The sequence below is a fragment of the Lepisma saccharinum genome, chromosome 8 (assembly GCF_977018435.1).
Source record: "Lepisma saccharinum chromosome 8, izLepSacc3.1, whole genome shotgun sequence".
Taxonomy (NCBI): domain Eukaryota; kingdom Metazoa; phylum Arthropoda; class Insecta; order Zygentoma; family Lepismatidae; genus Lepisma; species Lepisma saccharinum.
The window spans coordinates 94,328,364-94,350,856 of NC_139236.1; the positions used below are offsets into that span (position 1 = coordinate 94,328,364).

Here is a 22,493-nt window from a genome sequence, read left to right on the forward strand (position 1 = left end):
AACGATCATCTCTTATCCAATTATAACCTTTAAACTTCAATGTTAAGTCAGTTTTCAACCACGTTTCTTGTATAAGAAGGACATCTGCAGAAAAATAAGATAAAATATGTTGTAAATTATGTCTATTAGGAATTAAACTTCGTATATTCCATTGTAATATTTTCAAGACTTTGTCTGGCATGCTGGTTGTTGAAATAAGTATTGCAAAATACTTGTAGCAATGCAAGTCCAGTCCTGGTTAACGTTCAATGTCGAAGTCCCTGCTAGGCTACATAATTGTTCTATAAATAATGAAAAATTATTTAGGAATTTTGTAGAATTTTGTTCTTGTGCCCGATTTGGCTGGATAGCTTGAGCCGCCTCTGCAAGAACAAATAATTTATTTTGTTGGCATGTTGTCGACAAATCCGGAGCATTGTCTTTTCGAGATCCTGACAAAGAATAATCAGGGCTTGTCATTCTCTTTTTATATTCATTTTGTCCAAATGGTTTCAATGTTTGAGAAGATTTCTGGCGTTTTCCTTGAGAAGACTCAGTCTCTTCCAAATATTTTCCAGCTTTCTTTGAACTGTACAATGGCCTTTTATTAGATACACTGTATTGATCTTGTATTATATTATTATGATATGAGGTGCTACTCGAATTGTTAGATATCGAAGCATATGTAAATGGCATTACTGTCTTTTCTATTTCCTGAACATGGCCAGTAGATATCTGTTCATATCCATACATATAGTTAATTTTTGGGACTTTCTTCATAGCTTCGTTAAACGTAACATTCTGAACTGTCATAATTTTGATTATTTCCTTTTGGCGTTGTTTTTCAGGACAGTTTTTGTCAATTGCAGTGTGCTCCTGATTACAATGGAAACACTTGATCTTATTTGTGCAAGAGGACGATTCGTGATTCTCACCACAGCGTTTGCATTTTAATTTACTTTTGCAATTAGCCCTGAAGTGCCCATAATAAAAACAATTAGTGCACTGTTTAATCAAGGGAATGTACCTATCAATATCAAACTTTTTGTAAAACAGTGTGACATATTGTGGTAAGGATTGCGAGTCGAATGTTACAATTACCGTTCGAGTTGGAACAGCAACGCGAGTACCCTCCTCGTACATATACTTCACAATGCGTTTTACCTTTATTATTTTGGCTGTTGATGAATTTATATCTTGCAAAATTTCATCTTCACTTATTGACTGATGTACATCTTTCATAATTCCCATTCTTCGTACTCGGTGTGATGGAACAAAACCTTCCCAATTATTCTGTAACAGTAATGGATTCGAAAGGAAATCATTTGCATAATTAGATGTCGTAAATGTAAGTCTAGCTAGATTTTTCCCAAGGCTATCTATCTCTTTCAAACCTCTAATATTTTCTTTGCTGACTATTTGGCCTAATTTTAAAATGTGAAGTTGACCAATGTTTCCTTTGCCATTTCCACCTGAGGCATCCTGATGTTTAGATTTCACAAATATTTCATACGGACCTAAATGATTACTTCTGTACTTCAATACCTGTTGCTCATAAACTTTTTTGGAACTTGATTTACTAATTTGTTGGGTGTAATCTATATTATTACACTGAGAATTCAACTTATTAACTTCTTCTACAGAAGTTATGATTTCCACGTTGCTGGAAAGTTCCATGGCACTAATGTCCGTGTCCATGTTGGATTCAGCTGGTTTTGTACCAGCAAATTTGGCTTTACGGCCTTTAGATTTTTTCATGAATTAATGTTCACATTGTCGCACATATATTTAGAACGACACTAATATTCAAACAGTAAACTATAAAGTCTCAAATTCTAAGTTAGAACACAAAATTATCCTTGCAACAAATCACTTACACAATCACATCTGTAACCACAGACTCAATCCCGAGGGCATAGAATAGTGAGGGTACCGGATCAGTCCTCCTCTTCGCTTTTGACGGTGTCAGAAAAAATGTCAGTCTGCAATATTTACTTTACGACAATATTACCACTTTATGTATGTAATAATATTTTAAGACAGGTTCTTCAATTCTTTATATTTTGTTGTTACCTGCGGTAACAGCGGCTACATGCACGCCAATCCTCTGGGAACTGAGCACATATAGGGACAACATACAGAATTATACTGGCCATAGGGTCTGTCGCCAGAGACTCGTTAGTCTGCAAAAAGCAGTCCAGGGTGTACTACGTGGAAGTGAGGTTGACAATTGGCTGTATTACGTGAAATAATCACCCCTTGCACCCCGAAGGTACAGATAAAGAAGCTCCCCTGTGAATAAACTTTCTGAAGTATAGAGAAGAGAATCTCCTAAATTACTTGCCTCTACTTAAGACATCTTCTTATAAATAACATGAGCGGATGTAATAGCTGCTGTTCATGTTCCCTGAATTTATCCTTCACCAAAGTTGTGAGCAAAATAATTTCTGTTGTCTACATTTTCACTGCAAACAAATTACACAAAATAGTTTTACCTAATGTCAAGGGGGCTGACCTCTGTGCCAGGGGGCTGACGGTAGTTTCAGGGGGGGCTGAGCCCTCTCTGGCCCCTGCCTGGCTACGGGCCTTCTCTAAATGCCTAATCTAACAACGTCATAATTGTTTAAACTGAAAATAGTGCCTACAAGTTGGTTAGGATGGTTAAATTTGTGCAACCGGCATGTTTGAAAAACTGATTTTCGCAAAGTGATAGCAACTGGACGTGCCCCACACCCGGTACAATTCTATTATGCAAGAAACGAGAATAGGATTATACCACAGATTATACTTTTTGGCAAGAAGGGCGGAAAATATTCACTAACACCACTTCTATCGCATATAGTCATGCCGTTTTAGAAATATGTAATAGGAGTGCCAGGAACTCGAAAGATGATTTTAAGAAACGAATTGTTATACCTGTTTTTACCTAGTTTTGCTTGGCACGTTGTGGCTGATGATATACTAGGTTGTGGTGGATTTGTCAAAAGCGATGTCGACATCAATTTCTCTCGCGTAGAAGTAAAATTGTGAGTTACCATTTTTTTGTTGTATTTTTTATTTTGAAAAGTTTCTGCATTTGAAGACTAGGGAACTAATAGTCTATTATATTAAGACATAAAATATTAAGACATCTGTTTACGTGTTTTCACTCCATGGATTTTATGTTCTTGAAGTTTGATTATTTTGCATCTCTGTGGAGAAAAATTGGTACTACTTTACTATACCAGAGACACCTATAAATGATTTATTTCGCAATTTTTTACATTGCTAACGTACTATTCTGCATTGTGGAACATTTCTTTAGGTGAAATAATGAATATCTAACGAAAGTAATGTCTATTTCTTACAATAACGAGTACTTACTGTTGTTCCTTATTTCCCACAAACCTTCCACGGGCAGCCCCAAAAACCATTGACGTTAGCCCAAAAATTCATGATAGCCCCACGAACCATCACTGGGACGAGGTATGCCTACAAGGTTAGGTTAGGCCTGTTAGGTTAGGTTCCATTAGCACTCCTTTCGTTCAATTTAGCATATACGGACAATACGAGATCGTATTGTGCTCTCGTGCAGAAAGCAAATGGCGGCAGCAGCAATAGCACGTCGGAAATAGATTTTCGTAGAAAACTACATGCATTCGCATTAAAATGGATCAAAACTACATTCCCGAACATCTACAACGCTACAGAAAATGATTTGCGTAAGTACTTTCTCCTGTAAATTTGAAGAAATCCATCTCCGGTATAGTAAAGTGTTACCAAATTAAGTACTGTATTTGATTTTTTACATTATTTCAATAATTTACACATTTCAATTTAATATACATTTTTTATTTGACTGTAACTGTACTTTTATAATTTTGGTAAAACTGTCATATGCGGGAAATCGCTCTAACTCGTTTATTCTCTACTTTTTACATTCGTACTTACGTATTCTGCATTGCGAAAGATTGTTTAACGAGGGATTTAGCTTTTTTCAACGAAATTAGTATCTATTGTAGACATATCGAGTAATTATTGTTCGTTCTTTTCTCTCTTCCTGAACAAGCAAAATGGCAGGCAAATCTTGACTAGCGTTGTGTTTCAAATGGCAAAGCAGTGTTTCAACCTTCTTAACAGAAAAATTCCCGCATAGCCCCAAAAACCATTCTGGATCTTATAACTATCCATGAATAGCCCCAAAAACCATTCACGATAGCCCCACGCACCATTACGGTAAGGTTAGGTTGCTTTAGGTTGGGCAATATAGTGAAAAAACTGTGTTTGGAAACACTTACCGGGGATTACGTCATCAGATGCTCGCAATATCCAGTTCAAGTACATGGATGGAAATGCAAGCAACAGCTTTCGTGCATCAGATGGACATTATTATAGAAAAATACATGATTTAGCGGCAAAATAGTTTGAAAAATGCGAGAAAACAAAATTACACAGAAACTCAATTCCGTAAGTACTTTCTCCTCTAAATTTTAAGAAATCAATTTCCCGCATGACATTTTTACCATAATTTTTAGGTAACATTTTGTTAAACACTTTATGGTAGTAAATTTACTAATTTTGTATTTTGATATGCAATTTTTTCTGAAAATTATAATATATCTGTATTTGTAAAAGATCTTTGTTTACATGTTTGATGATGTGTTTCATCATGGAGTGATTGAAATAGCTTTTTGAATCTGTTGTTCATTTTAGGTACACAAAGCAAGGCAGTTTGAAATATCAAACTGATTGTGCACCAACAAATGGATACTACTTTCTGCCTTTATATGATAAAGGAGAATATATTCTCAAGGTACGTTCAGCTTTATCCTTTAGTGGACGGATGGGATACTTATATCCTGCTCAGGTATTTCCAATGAGGATGGGTGGCAGCAAACTAATGCACCATTTCTTGAAAACTACACATAATATTTTAATTCTCTTTTTTTTCATTAGAATACATATAAAGGTACGACATTTTCAAATTAAGAAACATATCCATTGTTACTATTATTAACAAGGGGAGATTGAAACAATTCTTACCCTTGAAATATTATGGGTGAGTAAGCGAGTTTGTGTTTCAAGTCCACTTTATATACAGTAAGGATATCAGAACTGGACCTGCAATTTAAAGTGGGATCCGAACCACTGTGCTATTGGGAGGCCTTTGTTATATTATGGGATAGATTTTTATAAAGAGCTAAACCACTACTTATTTCTGATATATTTCACCATTACAAGAAATATTGAACAAAAGCAACACTTTAGCAATTAGTGACAATTAGGAGTCCAGGGCCGATCGTGCGGCCAAAGGCCCAATTTTTTAAAATTTTCCTGCGCTACGTGGCAGCAATTAATGCAGAGATTACCATTGTGGCACGGGCATTACATATAGTCAAAGAGTGGTCTTTTGTAACTCTTCCTTCCAGATTATGTTCATCCAGCATCCACAGGGCCAACGTAAAAGCAAAATTCAGGAAATTGTTTCTGTTAGCTGGCAACGCTGCTGCTCTCAAACATTATTATTATTATTATTATTTTTTTTACAAGAAAGTATCAGCTAGTTTTCAGCAAAACTTGGCATGGCTGCCACATACTACATTTTTCATTGACATTAGTCTTATTGTGAGGGCCACAGAGGCATGCCATATGCCAATTTTTTTGGAAAATTTAAATTTTCATCTTTCAGGTTCAATACCAGGTGGTAGCACAAGTGGTTCGGATCCCACTTAAAACTGTAGGTCCAGCCCCGATTAGCGTTACTGTGCATAAAGTGGACTTAAAACAACAAATCAAATCAAAATTTTCATCTTTGTCTTCTTCCTCTTCCTTTAACACTCATAATTGAGAAGCATAATGTATAAATTTTACCTCCAAAAAAAGCCCTGCTTTTATGAAAGAAAACAAAATCTATTTCATCTCTCTACGACTATTAGGTCTCGAGCTTACTATTTTTATTTTTTTTTATTTTTTATTTTTGGATTAAAAGTTTAGTATCCCTGAAATGTCTGAAATTCCTTTATTTTCTTCTTTTTCACATTGGTACTTACGTATTCTGCATTCCTAAGGATTCTTGAAGGTTCCATTTCGTTTTTTTCACGCAAATAATCTCAATTTTCAATATAACGAGTAATTCTTGTTTGTTCCTTTTCGCTTGCGTTACACACAATATGGCGGAGAATTCCTGACTAGCGTTATCCATGATCAGTGGTTATGCAGTGTTGCAACCTTCTTCATCGAAAAATACCTACTTTCGTGTTACTGATTTTGTATTTTTTCCAGGTTCGAAAGCCCCATGAACCATTCACTGATAGCCCCACGAACCATGCATGGCAAGGTTAGGTTAGGTTAGGCAAACATAGTTAAAATTGTCATCTTGGAAAACAATGGTGTGGTTGGAAACACTGACTGGGGGTTACATCATTGAATTCACACAACATTTGATTCACGTAGTGGAAGGACATAGAGGCAACAGCTTTTGTGCATTGGAGAGACATTAATCTTCAAAAATACATGATTTACTAGCGAAATAAATTAAGCGATTGGAAAAAACACTTCCACGTGTACTGAAAGTCAGTTCGGTAAGTACTTTCTCCCAGCAGCGGCGCGACCCTCTGTGCCGTGGCTCTGCTCTCAGAAAAAGAAAAAGCACTTGCTTTGCCAAAATATAGTTAAATTAATACATTTACGAACGAGGATATTCAAATCTCGTAAGCGTCCGAGCTTACAGCCGCCTCAATTCCTGCGCCGCATCCCCAGCTGTTCTCTCACTTGCCCTGGGCCAGCATAATCTGGCCTATGCGCGGAGGCATGAAAAATTCTCCACGGGAAACAAGCGAGGCCATGCCTCTTTTCGACTGGCATGACGCGAGAGCTTTCACATTCTGTTGACATAGTTGCAAACTTCACAGAGAAGTGACTAATCCTGAACGATTTGTAATACTCGTTGGAGAAGTAATTCGCGAGAAAGATACTTTCCTGCCTACTTGGCAAGAACGAATGTAATATCTTACCCAAATTTATATAACAATTTAATTAGATGCATCTAAAGAGCCATCCAGACTTTTTTTCTTATTGATTTCTTCCTTAAGAAAATATATATCCCTTGCTATCACACACACAGACACTCTCGTGTTGCAACTGACGTTGACAACATTGAAGACATTTTCTGTACAAAAGAATTGCCTAAATATCAAAGGGAATTTGCATCACCAGGGGATTTTTTACTTTAATATTTGTAAAAACTCACATGGAAAATCTATCAGTATAAGAATTTCACTTGGAGATATAATTTTGCATTGAATTCTAAAAATTGTGGATCTACAGTTCATTTAGCAGATAATCATATTTCAGTTGTTAGTAACACCGATTGTTGATGTACCGTCTGCCGTGCTGGGGTTGCAAGTTATAAACAAAGCAAGGCGAGAATACCGTGATCGACTCGGTGTCTCTAATTGTTCAGTGTTTTTCTTTTTAGTGAAGTGAAAGTGTCCGATGGTGTGTGAAAGGAAGGGTAGTTAGGAAATATGAGTCAGATTATAGCATTATTACATACACCGTTTTCCAAGGTACTATACGCTATTAAATTAAAAGTTAAACAACTTGGCTGTCCCATGCCAGATTTAAACATCAATTCTATTTAAAAATATCAAAGAAATGGTAAAGGTGGCAGGTGTCTAAATTTTAATAGTCGCATTTATTTCCTAGAAACTCTGGCCAACCTCTGCACAGCATGCTACAATGCCAGGGATTGCAGGTTCGAATCTTGGCCTGGGCATCGGTGTTCTTTGTGGGTGTTCACTCATCCTTATCTTCACGATTAGCCAAAATCAGTACAAATGCGAAGTAAAATAAAGCAATCTTAGGAACTCTTAATTTTTATCTGCAATTTTAGTAAACAAAGTTCCATTAAAATTACCTCTTTCATTCAATTTCTATGACATATGCTAGCGATTTTTTTTCGATTTCATACTAGCTACCAGCCTCCACTGCTTTCTCCTGTAAAATTGAAGAAATATGTTTCGGGCATACTAAAATTTTACCTTTTTTTGGTACTTCACAGCAAGTTTGAAAAGCACACAGGGCTCTGCCCATTAAAGGTTAACTAAATTCTTCACTCCTTTCTTCTTTGATCATCCTCTTTTGGACCTGAACTTGAATACACCTTTTTGTACTCAAAGAATGGTTACAGTAGAACTTTAATATAATAACAAGGAACATATAAATTTAGTTTCATAGTGAATTATTTCTCTTCTTGGCAGTGTTTGAGACTTCACATGGTATAGTCTTTGCAATCCAGCTGCAAATATTACTTTGCATGTGTGAGAAGAAGGGTGTGGCCATAGTGGCTCAGTCGGTAACGCGTCTGACTACCATGCTCAAGGTCCCGGGTTCGATCCCTGGCCGGTTCAAATCCGGGAACTTTTCTAACGATGGAAGCGGCCCCGGTGCCCACCCAGCATCGAATAACATGGGTACCTGGGCGAAACCCTGGGGGGTAAAGGCGGTCAGGGGCATGATGCTGATCACATCACCCCCACTCACGACCGGATCATGAAAGTGTGGGGCGTTACCCCCACACCCCCTATATGCCTTCTTGGCGTTGTGCTAAGCACAGGGGAGCACTTTACCTTTTTTTTACTTTGTGTGAGAGAGAAGGGGGGAGGGGTGGGCAGGGGAAATGTCCCTGAGACAGGAATGTCCTGATTTCAAATGTAATGTATATTGTGACATGAGGTTTTTTTATTAACTTTACACTTTGTCCTGGAAAATACTTTTTAACCACTATTTAATACCTTAAGGAGCACATTCTTTGTTTTTTATTGCCAGTGATGATGCTCCACAAACTTGTAATAAGGAAGAAAGTGCTGTGTAGGTAATGAATAGCGAATAAAATAATTTATATTGTTGTTATTTTTTTAAAAAATAACTTCCTTCTACCTTATTTTAGTTAAAATGACATTCTTGTTTTGGAAGCACAACAGAGCTAACATGAAAATATAAATTGAAGTAGATCACCTAAATGTGAGGTTTCTGGAAGTTTATTACATCATGTTGTAACTGCCTGTATTCAAATTTCACACATGTACAGGTTGCCTACTAACTGATTTGATTTGATTTAGTTTATTTTACTTCGCGTTTTGTGCCTCTTGGCTAATTTGCGAAGATGGGGATGAGGGATGAAATGATGAAAGTGATGAAAGGACATTCACAAACAACTAAGCCCGACCGGGATTCGAACCCGGGACCCTTGGCGTCGCAGCAGCATCATTTTTCTTCAGTGACATGAAAATTAACCATACTTAATTCAAAATGCACTTTTGAGGGGGCCATTTTTTTTTTTTTTTTGCTGTTGCCCTTTAACTTCATTGAAGATTTATATTGTTGCTTTGATACATCGTCAGATAGTGGGTGGGGTCATGACTTCAGATGATAAAAATAGAGTCTGGGTTGGTCGATATGGTATCTCTGCTTAATGAACAATTTATTACTACTTTGGAAATCTTCAACATAATCTGTTTATTCAGATTTCAAGGAAGATGGTCGTGATCATTGAAAACACTTGCATTAATTCACTATTTTTTCTGCTGGTGAGGTCAGCAGGAAACAATTTGTTTTCTATATCTCAGAGGGGCTAATACATTATTCACATACACACTTGGTAAGAAGTGTAAAGAACTATTTGTACCAGTGTAAAATGTTGATGCAAATTAATTGTTATTTCGTGCCTTGAAATTGTCGAAAATGTGCCTAGGTTTATACTAAATTCTATCGTGAGTTGTAGAGTAGCCACCCTGTGCATGTCAAATGTTATTTCTTAACAATTACATTTTCAGATCGATCCTCCCTATGGGTGGAGCTTTGAACCAAATGATGTGAACCTGCTTGTGGATGGCACCGCTGACTCGTGCAGCCAAGGAAAGGATATCAACTTCCAATTCAAGGGTTTCGCTGTTGCAGGAAAGGTACATGAACATTGTTTTCTAATTATCAGAGCACTTACAAAAGTACAGCATAGAAACCTGAAAGTATGCAACATGTCACAAATGCCTCAAATATTTTGAAAGCTATGTTGAAAGGTGACAGTATGTTTTCTTCAGCATGTTTTTTTTTGTGCAGAACATATTTTTTCCCATTCAGCTGAGAAATATGCTTGTATGAGTAGGTTAGGTGGGCTAGGATTGATTCTCTTGGCATAACTACACTGCTATGCTTACAGTGTAAGTTAAGATAATTTGGTTTCGTTGGCTTGTATTTCCACACTTCCTTTTATCTCCTTCATGTGCATACAATGTTTTCCATGCATTAGCAATTATAAGTGCAGTCACTGTACAACCTACTTTTCACGACATAATTTTCTAGTGCTATTTACACCTTTCACATGAATTGGTTAATTTATCTGAACTTCATACTAACTTCCACACACATTTCCAGGATTCTTAATGCTTTCCATTCTCTCCGTGATACTTTAAAAATCTTATTGGGCCTGTTATTCTTTCTTGTACAGCTGAGTGAGATTTTAAGTTTGTTTTAATGTAGCATGTAATGTTTATCAGCTGTCAACTGAAGATGTCTTTATCAAGGTGCCCTTTGTTTTTAGGTGTTAAGCCAGGGCAGTAGCGATGGTCCGGCTGGTGTAAAGGTTGTCTTGAGGACTGGAAAGGAAGATGCAGTGTTGCAACAGACCACGACAGAGAAGGGTGGAAAGTTTCTGTTCACCCCAGTTCTCCCAGGCAGCTACGTGGTCGAAGCCTCTCATCCCAAATGGCAGATGCTCCACTCCAGGGTCGCTGTAAACGTTGCAAACGACAATGCGAACGTCGAGAGTGGGCTCGTGGTGGCTGGCTTTGACGTTACGGGGTACGTTACGAGCGATGCAGAACCCATCAGAGGAGTGAGTTTTGTTCTGTTTTCGAAAGAAGGTGGCGAAAACATTGCTTATGGATGCGATAGGAGCCCGATACCAGGCTTTGAAGCTCCCGTTGGCCCCTGGAAGATTGTATGCCATGCTGTGTCGGATGACGGAGGAATGTTTCAGTTTCCGATTCTCACCCCTGGAAATTACAAAGTCATTCCTTTCTACGAGGGAGAGAACATAAAGTTCGATGTGAGGCCATCCGAGCTGGACTTCTCAGTGCTGCAGGATAGCATCTCCCTACCAACCAAGTTTCAGGTGAGTATATATATTGAGAAGAACTTAATAGAGTTGTGGAATTACCATCAATGTAATATGTTTTGAGTCAGTAGGCACCCAGATATTTGTTTTTGAACATCAACATTCTTTTGAGCATTAGACATTGTTATTGCAGTTAATTCAGGATTCAAACTCTGGACCTCTGAAGAGCGTTAGTCCAAGTGCCGGTGCATAGTTCCAATTCCTGCCTGATGGTGTAGTTGTAATGCAATCAAGTGTACAATAATGTTCAGTCTCCTGGTGGAGGTAGTTTGCACTTTAAAAGTAGACTCACTCTTGATTAACCCTTCCAAGCATAAAATGTACTTAAACACATACATATAATTCCAATAGCATCAGCACATAAGCACAGACTGATTACTTACTGCATCTCCTGTGCAGAATGATTTTTCCAATCTGCTCGTATTTGTTTACATGTGTAGGTTAGTGCTCTTACCATTATAATTGCATTTTTACATCCTTGTAATATTAATAAGTATATACATATTTGAGTTGATTAGGATTGGTTGCCTTTCAATCCTGTGTGTATGCAACATTTTCCGTGTATACAAAAAATTTTACAGTGCAAATTTATGCCTGTGGTCACTTGTGCTACCAACATTTTGACATAATTTCTTGTAACTTTAATAGTATTTAAACTTCCACACTCATTTCCAGTATTCGAAACTCCTTCCCTTTCTCCCATACTACTTCTAAAAGTCATTAATTGAAACATGCATAAGAAATTTAGTAATTGGTAACCTTCCTTTTATAGTTTGAAGTGTATATATAATTTTACTGTACAAGATGTAATGGAAAATTTCTCTCTCCATCAGAGTTTCAGTTATCTTGTAATAGAGCAGTGGTAGGATTTCAACTGAAGGGTGCAATTTTTGTGGCAGGTAAAAGGCTTCAGTGTGAATGGAAGAGTAACAACGAAACCAGGAGGAAGGGGCATTGGAGGAGCAAAGGTCTATGTCAACGGGAAGTTCCAGTGCGAGACAAAGTTTGATGGAAGCTACCAACTGGAGAACATGCAGACGGGCAGTTATTTCCTTAATGTTGTTTCAGGTAGAAGTGATTTTCTTTTAAACTCTCCACTCCCTCTAAAGTACATTTACCATACCATCACTTGAATATTCTTGAGATTACTTTCAAATGTTACATTTCAATTAATACTTAAAAATGCTGAGAGAATAAGTCATTCAATTGCACTATTTTTTTACTCTCTGTTAGATGCTCTACTGATGCATGTGATGCATTAATTTTAGAAGGAATTATTTTAAGGGCTCGGTGTGAGAAACATGGAAAGTGACATTTTGGTAATTTTTTAAGTTACAAAGTAAAATGTGCCATCCTTCAATTTTTGAGTGAAATTGCCATGTCATACAATTTGCATTGGACTCAGTGAAGCCTTGTGAAGTTGTTAAACATAATACGAAAACAATTTATCTACAGTATAGCTTCTAATAACCTTTTTTTCTGAATAAACTCAGAAATGACCAAAATGTCACTTACCATGTTTTACACCCGAGCCCTTCCTCTAGGGTTGATTTTGCCACATCAAAGATCATAACATGAACACTGTTGCAACAAAGACAATAACAAAGAACTTAATTTAGAATAAAAATTTATAGTTGATTGATGAAATTCAAGGCTGCTCGACTTAAATTTAAATTTTTCAATGCTGTTAAATTTAAATTTAAGTCCTGTGGTAGATTTTTATATTATTAATGATTCAAATCACTTTCAGATTAAAGAAATAAATTATAGACTTAGGCACAAAAGTTATTTACACATCTCAGAAAGTACATAATCATTCCAATAGTCATTTTTGTATGTTGTGCTAATTTATCATGCAGAATAATGTCAAAAAATATATTTTTTACAATGTGTTTTGCACTGCTGATGTAATTTTTTTTACTGCTTTTTCCAGTTTTTATTGCCATAAGTTTGTGCTACTAGTTAACGGCAAGGAACATTCTGAACACTACCTTTCTTTTCCATGCCGTTTCAGATGATGTTAAATTTAATAAAGTCTCCATGAAGATCACACCAAATACCCCACAGCTTCCCGACGTGGTGGCCGCAAGCTTCAGGGTGATTGGGCAGGTGGTGCAGGAGCAGCTTCCGGCAGGAGTCTACAAGGGGCCACGCTCCGTAGCCATCGCCTCCCGGCTGAAGGACAAGACGGTGGTGGAGACAGATAGCTCGGGGAGCTTCACCACTTACTTGGCTCCAGGCATTTACCAGCTGCAGGTGGTTGTCTCTAGCGAGGAGCTCAAGAAGGGTGTTAAGTGAGTTTATGCTTACGTAGCTTTAATCCTGAATTGGTTGGATGATATCATGCATATTAGAGTATGTTGTTCATGGAGTTTCAAGTTGCCAGCCTCCGCGGTGGAGTGGTAAGTGTAACATACGAGGCGTATTCATTAAGTAAGTACCGTTTGCAAATATTGCTGCTGTAGCGATGCAGTCGCGACCATGTGAGTTCTCGCCGACGTCCTTCATTTGTTAGTTAGCCACAGGCACGCGTGGGAGCAGGTCATGCTTTTTCTTCGTAGTTTTCTGAAGGTTTGAAATGTTCAAGAAAATCAATCGGCCTGCCGACTGTGAAGTCCGGTCTGTGATTTGTTTCCTCAAGGCAAGAATGGTTGAATTCTTGCCTAGAGGACAGACCCCCAACAAAGATGCCTGCTGTGACACATTAATCTGGCTGCATCGTGCAATTCAAAACAAGAGATGCGGAATGCTTAGCGAAGGCATTGTGTTGCTTCACGACAATGCTCGTCCGCATACGGCCCAACAAACTCAAAATTTCATCACATCATTCGGCTGGAAATAATTTGTCCATCCGCAAACAGCCCTGACTTGGCACCAAGTGACTACCATCTCTTTCTTCATCTGAAGAAGTTTCTTGCTGGTCAGCGTTTCGAAGAGGATGACGACGACGAAGCAGCAGTGCATGGATGGCTTTAGTCACAGGCGGGAACATTCTATGATGATGGGATACAAAAACTAGTGGCACGCTACGACAAATGCTTGAACAATGGTGGAAACTACGTAGAAAAGTAGTTTAAGGTCTGTAGAATGCAATGGAAAAAAAAAAACGGTACGAAACTATTTTACTTTATTTTTTACACCATTTCGGTACTTACTTTCCGAATACGCCTCGTATTACGAAGCAAGAAGTTGCAGGTTTGAACCTTGGATTGCATCCACTGGCTTACACTAAGAGGAGCTGGTGGCGATACAGCCCCTACTGAAATCCTGAGAAAATTGAAATGTTAAAATGAAAGCAGTTAAAAACTTGGGAAAAACCAAAGTGGTGAATGCAAACCCCCTTAAAATTGCTTCCAATTACCATTTTGTCTTTTAACAACCTTTTTAAAAGAAATGTACAAAATATTTTATAGTGTATTCCTCCTCTGCCTAGAATGCACAATTCGAGCTTCCTCCAAAAGCAAATTCCATGTACACTAGTGGGTGTATCTTGTTTTTTCTCATCCATTCAACAGCCATTCTCATTCTTGCAATTACGTTTGGAGGTAGAAAAGTGTTGTAAAATATCCGGATATCCTTCTCCTGAATTAGTTCTGGTGACTGGAATTCTTGAAATGTTTCCCGCTTTGCGACAAACAGGCAAGAGGAGTGAGAAATGTTATCCTACTGTGTGTGCATCTTTGAAGAAATGCTACATATTATTTTGCATTTCCTCCCTGATTTCATTACTTTGTTTTATTTTACTTCACTTTCTGCCACTTTTGGCTAATCACAAATATGAGGATGAGTGATGACATGATGAAGGAACACTCACAAAGAACGCCCACACTCAGGCCAGGATTCTAACCTGGGTGTCCTGGCATCATAAGAGTGCTCTGCTAACCATTCTGCCACGGAGGTTGGCAAATACTGTGAAGAAGATTGTATTTCAAGTTTTATGTATTTGGAATGCTTGAAATCTGTGTTATTGTAATTGGAAATAATTATTACTGAATTTTATTTTAGGTTCTCTCCTACATTTCAAGAGGTTGAAGTTAAGGATGAGCCAATTAGTAACATTGAATTTACTCAGCTCCGAGGCAAAGTGTTAGGGAAAGTCCAGTGCATGAGTCCTTGTAGCGGAATTCCGGTTGTCCTGACCTCCATGGAAGATGCCTACATCTCACCCAAGACGACCACCACCAAGGAGGATGCTTTTGCGTTCCAGGATGTTCTTCCAGGCAACTACAAACTCCACGTTGAGAAAGAAGAATGGTGCTGGGACCACAAGGAACTTCAGGTTGCCGTAAATTCAGCAGAAACTAGTGGTTTGGTTTTTAAACATACTGGCTTCGTTGTAACGTTCGTTTCATCTCACGAGACCAACGTTGATTTCACTTCGGATCGTGGGAAGATGGGAAGGGTGACCGTCCAGAAAGGTGCTTCGAAGACCTGCATCTCGGACCCTGGAACCTACATGTTCACCCCAGTTGGATGCCACAGGTACTCTGTGCCAAGAGTGAAGTGGGAATCTGGGAAACCTTCCATTGTTCAACTCGTGGCAATTGCTCATTTAATAACTGGATCCGTGCTGTCTAAGGAGAAAGATCCGAACATTTACATCAACATTGAAGCTAAAAATGGAAGCTCCACAAGATACGGTCCTTTGAAGCCCAACTTACGAGATGGGATTTATGAATACTTATTTGATTTTTGGGGAACTCCTGGCGAGATGCTGACGTTGGAACCACAAACCACAAAATTGTTGTTCTATCCACCAAGAGTTCAGATTACAGTCCAGAATGACTGCATGATGAACGTGGTTGCATTTGAGGCAAAAAAGGGCCACTTCATATCTGGACATGTGACCCCTCCGTTGGCAGGTGTTGCCATCACCATCACCAGCGAATCTCTGGATGCTGCAATTGTAATTGAAACTGACGGCAGTGGGAAATATGTGGTGGGTCCACTCCATGGCGACAAGAGGTATTCCATTTCTGCAGAGAAGGAAGGCTACGTGCTGACGCAGCTTGAGAAATATGGCACGTTCGGTGCATACAAATTGGCAGAGATAATAGTGGAAGTGGTGGACGATGATGGAAAGCCCTTGCCTGGAGTCCTCCTTTCATTGTCAGGTGGCGACAGCTACAGACAGAACACGCAAACAGGAGGAGACGGGAAAATGTCTTTCAAGTCACTGAGCCCTGGTGAATACTTTTTGCGGCCAATGATGAAGGAATACCAGTTTCATCCTTCGTCAAAGATAATCGAAGTGAAGGAAGGAGCAACAGTGCAGGTACCAGTGAAGTAAGTACTGCCAAACTTGTACAGCTTAAGCTTTTTTTTTACCTATATCACCTAGTCAGTGACAATTCTTTTTTTAAAGGTTGAAAAGAAAAGGCCCCCCAAGCATCTCAAATATGTCATAAGTTAGGGTGTTGTGTCCTCCTTCATGGTTATTTTCTACCCCAAAAATTAGAAATTGTGAAAAATGTCCATGAGATTCATTGTAGTATAATCTTAAGAGAAAAGGTATTATGAACAAAAAAGAAGAGCATTTATTTCTGAAGAAAATGTTTTTTTTTTTTTTTTTTAATAATTACATTTGGAATTACAGAATGGAAAATACAGCAACTTTCATAAACGTCTGAAAACCTTAAAATTAGGATATGTATGTGGCTTATTGAAAATGGCCACCAGATCCAAATGCAAGCCTTGAAAAATGTCAATATTGGTTTGTAACACTTAAAGGATAATGAAATATGTGGTTAAATTTGTAATATTTTTAATAATGGTGAAGCAGCAAATTAATTTAAAATTGATTGAAATTGTGCAGAATGACCCATGTGCTTGTGAATTTTTTGGTCTGCTAACTGTCCTTTTTACCCATAGCCATCAATCTTGCAATAAAGAGAAAAACTGTAATTTGTTTCAGGTTTTAAGTAGAACAAGGAAACTTTTTAAGTCTTTTGTTGCAAGTAACAAAGCTCTTTGAAGTCGGAAGCACTTGATTAATTTCAGAATTTCAAGTACTCTGTAGTGAGTACAAAAGTATGAATTAGAAACTCTTATTTTCGTGTTTCAAGGTACGTAAAATGCAGTAAACATTTATTCCTTTATATGCAAAACAAATCATCATTGTTGGTTCTATTAATTTTGGTGGCCAATGGAATAATAATGTTATTTTTTACAGGGGCCAGAGGGTAGCATTCAGCTGTTTTGGAACTGTGACATCTTTGAGCGGAGAGCCTGAACCAGGGATTGTTGTGGAGGTGGTGGGTCTGTCCGAAGGCACGGATGCCGACTACTGTGTTCAACTGCAGGAAGAGAGTGTGAGCGAAGAGAACGGCCACTTCCGAATCAGAGGCTTACAGCCTAAGGTACTTAGCATTCTGTTCTATGTCTATAGGTCAAGTAAACGTGTGAATAAGGGACCAGGACATTTGTTATTCAAGGCACCACTGTATGGAGAAAAAGTTTTGTGGTGTGTTATTTTATTATAATCAAGAAGGTTAAGTGTAATATGAGGAGGAATATAAATTTCTGAGAAAGGGAACTTTACAGTAATAGTGAGAATAATGTATGTAAAAGGGGTTAAAGGTTGTTCCAAGGTCCAGGAACCCGTAAATTCTAATGGGTTCTACAGAGTTCCGCAACAGGAATGGAACCTTTTTTCTCACACAATTTAAATTCAGTCCAAGTTGTGTATTGCTTTATTGCAGTTCCTGGATTGTATTGAAATTGATTCAGAAAAAAGGTTCTTTATGGTCTACAACCCATTTACACTTGCTGGTTTTCTCTCCTGGACCAGATTTGAATTTATATAAAATTCCTAAACCTTTAACAACCCTGCTTTAACTTTCTTTTGTACATAAAGGAGAAAATCCCTGTTGCTAGGGAGGAAAGGGGACGGTGAAATTCAAACCAAGGATCTGCAGCTATTGTGGGAGCAGGGAAATGTATAGAATTTCTCCTTAGTAAATGGAACATTCGTTACGTAAAAATTAATATTTGCCAACATGAACAAAAACCTACTGGTTCATCACAATTAGAATATGAAGTCCTTTTACTACAAACACAGCCTAAATAATTGTTTTTCCTTATATGAGAGAAAATACACTTTTGTTAATTTATGCCCCATAGTTATTACCAAAATATGTTGGAATCTATATCAGTTTCTGTTTTTGTCTTTTTTGCAGTGTGAGTACGAAGTGCAATTGAAGCAGGGACACGATGTTAATTCCCACATTGAACGTGCAACCCCTCAGTCACGGAGAGTCAAGGTGTGTACATCAGTTCACTTACCTCTTACATTGGACATTGATTATATTCAAAGTACAGTGGAACCTCAATTTTATGTTTTTCAGGGGAGCAAGCTGAAACTTAAAATGTGGGAAAATGCAAAATTTTATAACATTTTGCTATGTTGCGACCAAGATCGAATATATAATACAGAAAATGTAAAATCGGGCTTTCATTGTATTATATATTACATAAAAGGTGATCTAATGTCGGAATTTTTCTGGCCTCATCCCTGAGCCTGCTTAAAGTGGCTCTGGGGCTCACCTAGCCTCAACTGGGGTGTAAAGGTGGCTGGAGCATGGTGCTGATCACATCACCTCCAAACTGGCAGATCGAGAATGTGGGTGGGGTGCTACCTCCACATCCCCTAAATGTGCCTTCATGGCACGGTACTTACCTTACCTTATTGTCACGATTAACCCCAGAAGTAGAACATGTACCATAAAATGACTGAAGTAGAAATCTGTTGAAATAAACATTACTGCATGTCAAGATCTTGTGACCAACTGAATTCTAGTTGTGACATTTCAGTCAATACCTTGTTGAGATACTTGTTTGGTCACATTGTTTTATTCTGTTCCAAACATTGCGTTTCTCTCAGACAACTTTATCCCATAAAAATTCTACCAAGCAGTTGGTAGAAACATAGTAGAACAGCAAAACTGAGGAACACTGCATTAAGGGAGGGAGAAGAAAGCAGCAATGGTTACAGGATGCTGATTGTTTGGGGGGGGGGGGGATGTTTGAATGAAATTATATATTTAACCATTGTCCATATGATGTCAGTTGTGACTGATGGTGCTTTTTTGTCTCCAGGTGAAAGCAGAAGATGTGAGAGACATGAAGTTCATTGTGTTCCGATACTTCAATCAAATGGACTTGACCGTGCGAGTGTACACCAGTGCAGACCACTTGAAATCATTGAAAATGAAGCTTTTCAGGGAAGACATTCCCGACTCTCCGCTGCATGTCGTCCGCCTGGAGCAGAGCACCTTGATCTTCTTCCCAGCCCTGTTGAAGGACGGGCGCAGCTACTACCTCCAGCTGGAGTCCAGCCTTCCACGCTCCATTTATGTGTACGAGAACATCGTGATCCACTTCCATGCCAACGTGTCTTACAAGCATCTCAAAGTGAAATTTGAGCCAGTCCTGAAGCCTATGGAACAAGATATGGTCCAGGGGTCATACTTTGCACTTCCCCTGATTGTGATGTTGCTCATACTAGCCTTCAACCACCAGAAAATCCTCCCCTTTGTTAGCCAGGTGAGCGTCATGATGCACTCGGTTGTGACCCCGGTGAGGAACAATGGTGGTGGGGATACCGTGATTGTGGAGCAAATTGGAAAGAGGAAAGTGAAGCCTAGAAAGACATAGTGTCAGGAGAATTACATTCTTTCACTTTGTTGTGAAATACATGAGGAAAAAAGACAGTGAGTGTATTTATTGTGTAAAATGTGTGTGTGGAAAAAGGGAGAATATTGTTTATACAGTATTTGTTCATGTAAATGTAATTAAAATTAGATATTAAATAATAATTGAAGTTTTTCATGTTAATGTTACAATAAAATCCAAGTCTTTGTTATAAAAAGCAACAAACAATGTACATACTTCTTTCTGCGTAAGTATTTTTTCCAAGATCAATTACCACATTCTTCATTTCCAAAATGTGAACAACTGTAACGATGTGCTTGACAATGATCTTTTGTGAACATAAAGTTGAGAGAGAGAACTCTTGTGGGGTAAATATTAAATGTATCCTTACCAGTAGACATAAGCAAATATTGCTTCAAATTTAACCTTTTGCATCCCAAGCATCTCGATCCAAAAGAATTCAGACAAACAAAGACCAGATTTGTTAGCAATTCTTTTCTTCCACCACTGGAAACTAGATGGGTAAAAAGTTTGCTTCTCTGTACCCAAGGTCACAAGGAGTTTTCCCCATGTCGCCACAAGAGGGGGGGGGGAGGGGTTGAGGAAAACTGCGCTATTACAAAGAAAAGTTCGAAAGCAAGACGAAAATAGGTCTTTGTTGCCAAGCACATGTTTTTCAAGTTGCTGCAATGTCACCTGCATTGTCTAAAAAATAGAAAGGTGCCGCAGATGCAAGAAAGGGCATGCTTTCGTCACCCCGTTCCTGGCTATCGTTCTAGCAACATCCCGTAGCTCAGCGGTGGTGGTTGTTGTTTCGTGCGTGCATCAGTTGGCTTTTTTCCTCTGTGAAGTTTGTTATATGACTTCGTCAATTAGTTTGTGGGAACGAGCTGTTCAAGTGCCATTAGTGGTTCCAAAAGGCTTATAGTCGACCCCCATTTTTTCTTAAAAATTCTTTGGAATTTTCAGTTTCCTCCCCCCTCCCTCCATGTATACGCCGAATGTGCATAAATTTTATATAGTCCGAATCTATGGTTCATTTCGAGTAAAATGATATATCATTTGTCTGTCTATGGCTATTAGCATCCGATCTAGTCATTTTTATAAAAAACTGCATTTTGCTGAAAATCAGCTCTGGCAGCAAGGGTGTTACATTCGAAGCAGGTTCAGGTGGCTACAGGTTAAGCAACAAATGCTGGCCAATATTGTGTAAATTTGAGCTGATATTGTACTGGCATGAAAAGAAGCATATACAGTGGAACCTTGATTTCAAGTTTTTCAGAGGACCAAGCTGAAGGAACTTAAAATGCGGGAAATGTAAAATCGAGGAAAATTTTATATTTTTCTATGTTCGGACAGTTAAAATTGAATGTGTAATGTGTAGTGTGTATATAAGATTTAACTAAAAAGCACGTGAAAACTCTAGGGAAACATTCCTCACATCTAGATGATGTGAACATGGGTCCAGAAATGTGTTATATCCATGTTGGAGCTCTTTTTCAACTGATATGAAATATATATACTTCATATGCATGAAGTTTTGTGTTTCCACATCGCACAATTTTTTTTTGTTTTCCGATTAAAAAAGAGATCTCTGCTCTAGATGCCGTACCCTTAGTGAATGAAGGCAGTGAGCCTTCGAAATTAAATGAAACTATCCAATTGTGCAACACTGGAACATGAAACTTCACATATGTAATACTTAAACTGTGTGTATTCTTTGACTTTGATATAAATCCACTCGACTTTTATAGGTGGGGATTAGTTTAAAATTACTTGTGTATGCAATCCCAGTGCAAGAAGGGAGTTTCCTTGCTGAAGGCTGCAAGTCAATCCGTAATTCTTCATAATTCTTTACTACTACAGCTCATCTCATTTTTGTTTATACTAGAAATTCATCTTTAGTTGGATGGACCCATATGAAATTTTGGCTGATACCGATAAAGTATCAATATAAAATTTACAGATACTGATATTTACCAATCTGATATAAAATTGAATCTGTAAAATTATCGGTAATTGCCTATATTGAAGAGCCACAGTAGCTCAGTCATTAGGGCATCTAACGACCATGCCAATAGATTACTGATTTAATCATTATTTAATGATAAAAAGAGTGCAAGAGATGGACAATGTAAAATGTATTAAAATAACATGTGCTGTCAAACATTATTTCTATGTAATCTTGATATGAACAGCACAAGAATCAAAATGCTATGTTTACAAGACATTCCAAACACACACATCCATAAACTTGTGGATCACCAAGAACGGAAAAATACAAAGATTGTTTCTTAAAGAACTGATTTGATTATGCAAACAAAGTTTGTGAAACATTGAAAAAAAAATCACGTTTCAATTTCTTTGCTCTATATATCAAGATTATATACAACACAGGAATAGGATGAGAAGAAGTGCCAGAAGGGCAGATAAACACAAATGATGAAGGAGACAGTAAACACTTACCACACGAAAAGAAATACGTTGATATTTTGCAGGATTACCTCAGTCATTCAAGAAGAAAGAGGTGCACACAATGCAGTAATCCAGCAAAATATCAACATACATATTTCTTTTTGTGTGGTAAGTGTTTACTGTCTCCTTCAAGAATACATACAGTAATGCAATTCTTACCTACTGCTAGTTTTTGAAGATATTTTACGCATTTGGCTGTCCTCTGTCGAAGGATGAATAAAAACTTCACTGA

The 22,493-nt window shown here is 38.0% G+C and overlaps 1 protein-coding gene across 1 annotated transcript; it reads left to right on the top strand.

Annotated features, from left to right (window-relative positions):
• The first annotated feature begins 2,790 nt into the window (after nt 1-2,790).
• On the top strand, nt 2,791-19,959 carry LOC145991318 (BOS complex subunit NOMO1). The gene is made up of 10 exons (XM_083127324.1): nt 2,791-3,005; nt 4,672-4,771; nt 9,795-9,923; nt 10,559-11,131; nt 12,034-12,202; nt 13,149-13,428; nt 15,140-16,420; nt 17,307-17,493; nt 18,313-18,396; nt 19,232-19,959. Exons 1-10 carry the CDS (start codon nt 2,869-2,871, stop codon nt 19,787-19,789), a joined length of 3,498 nt encoding a protein of 1,165 aa, XP_082983450.1. The 5' UTR covers nt 2,791-2,868; the 3' UTR covers nt 19,790-19,959.
• The last annotated feature ends 2,534 nt before the right edge of the window (nt 19,960-22,493 follow it).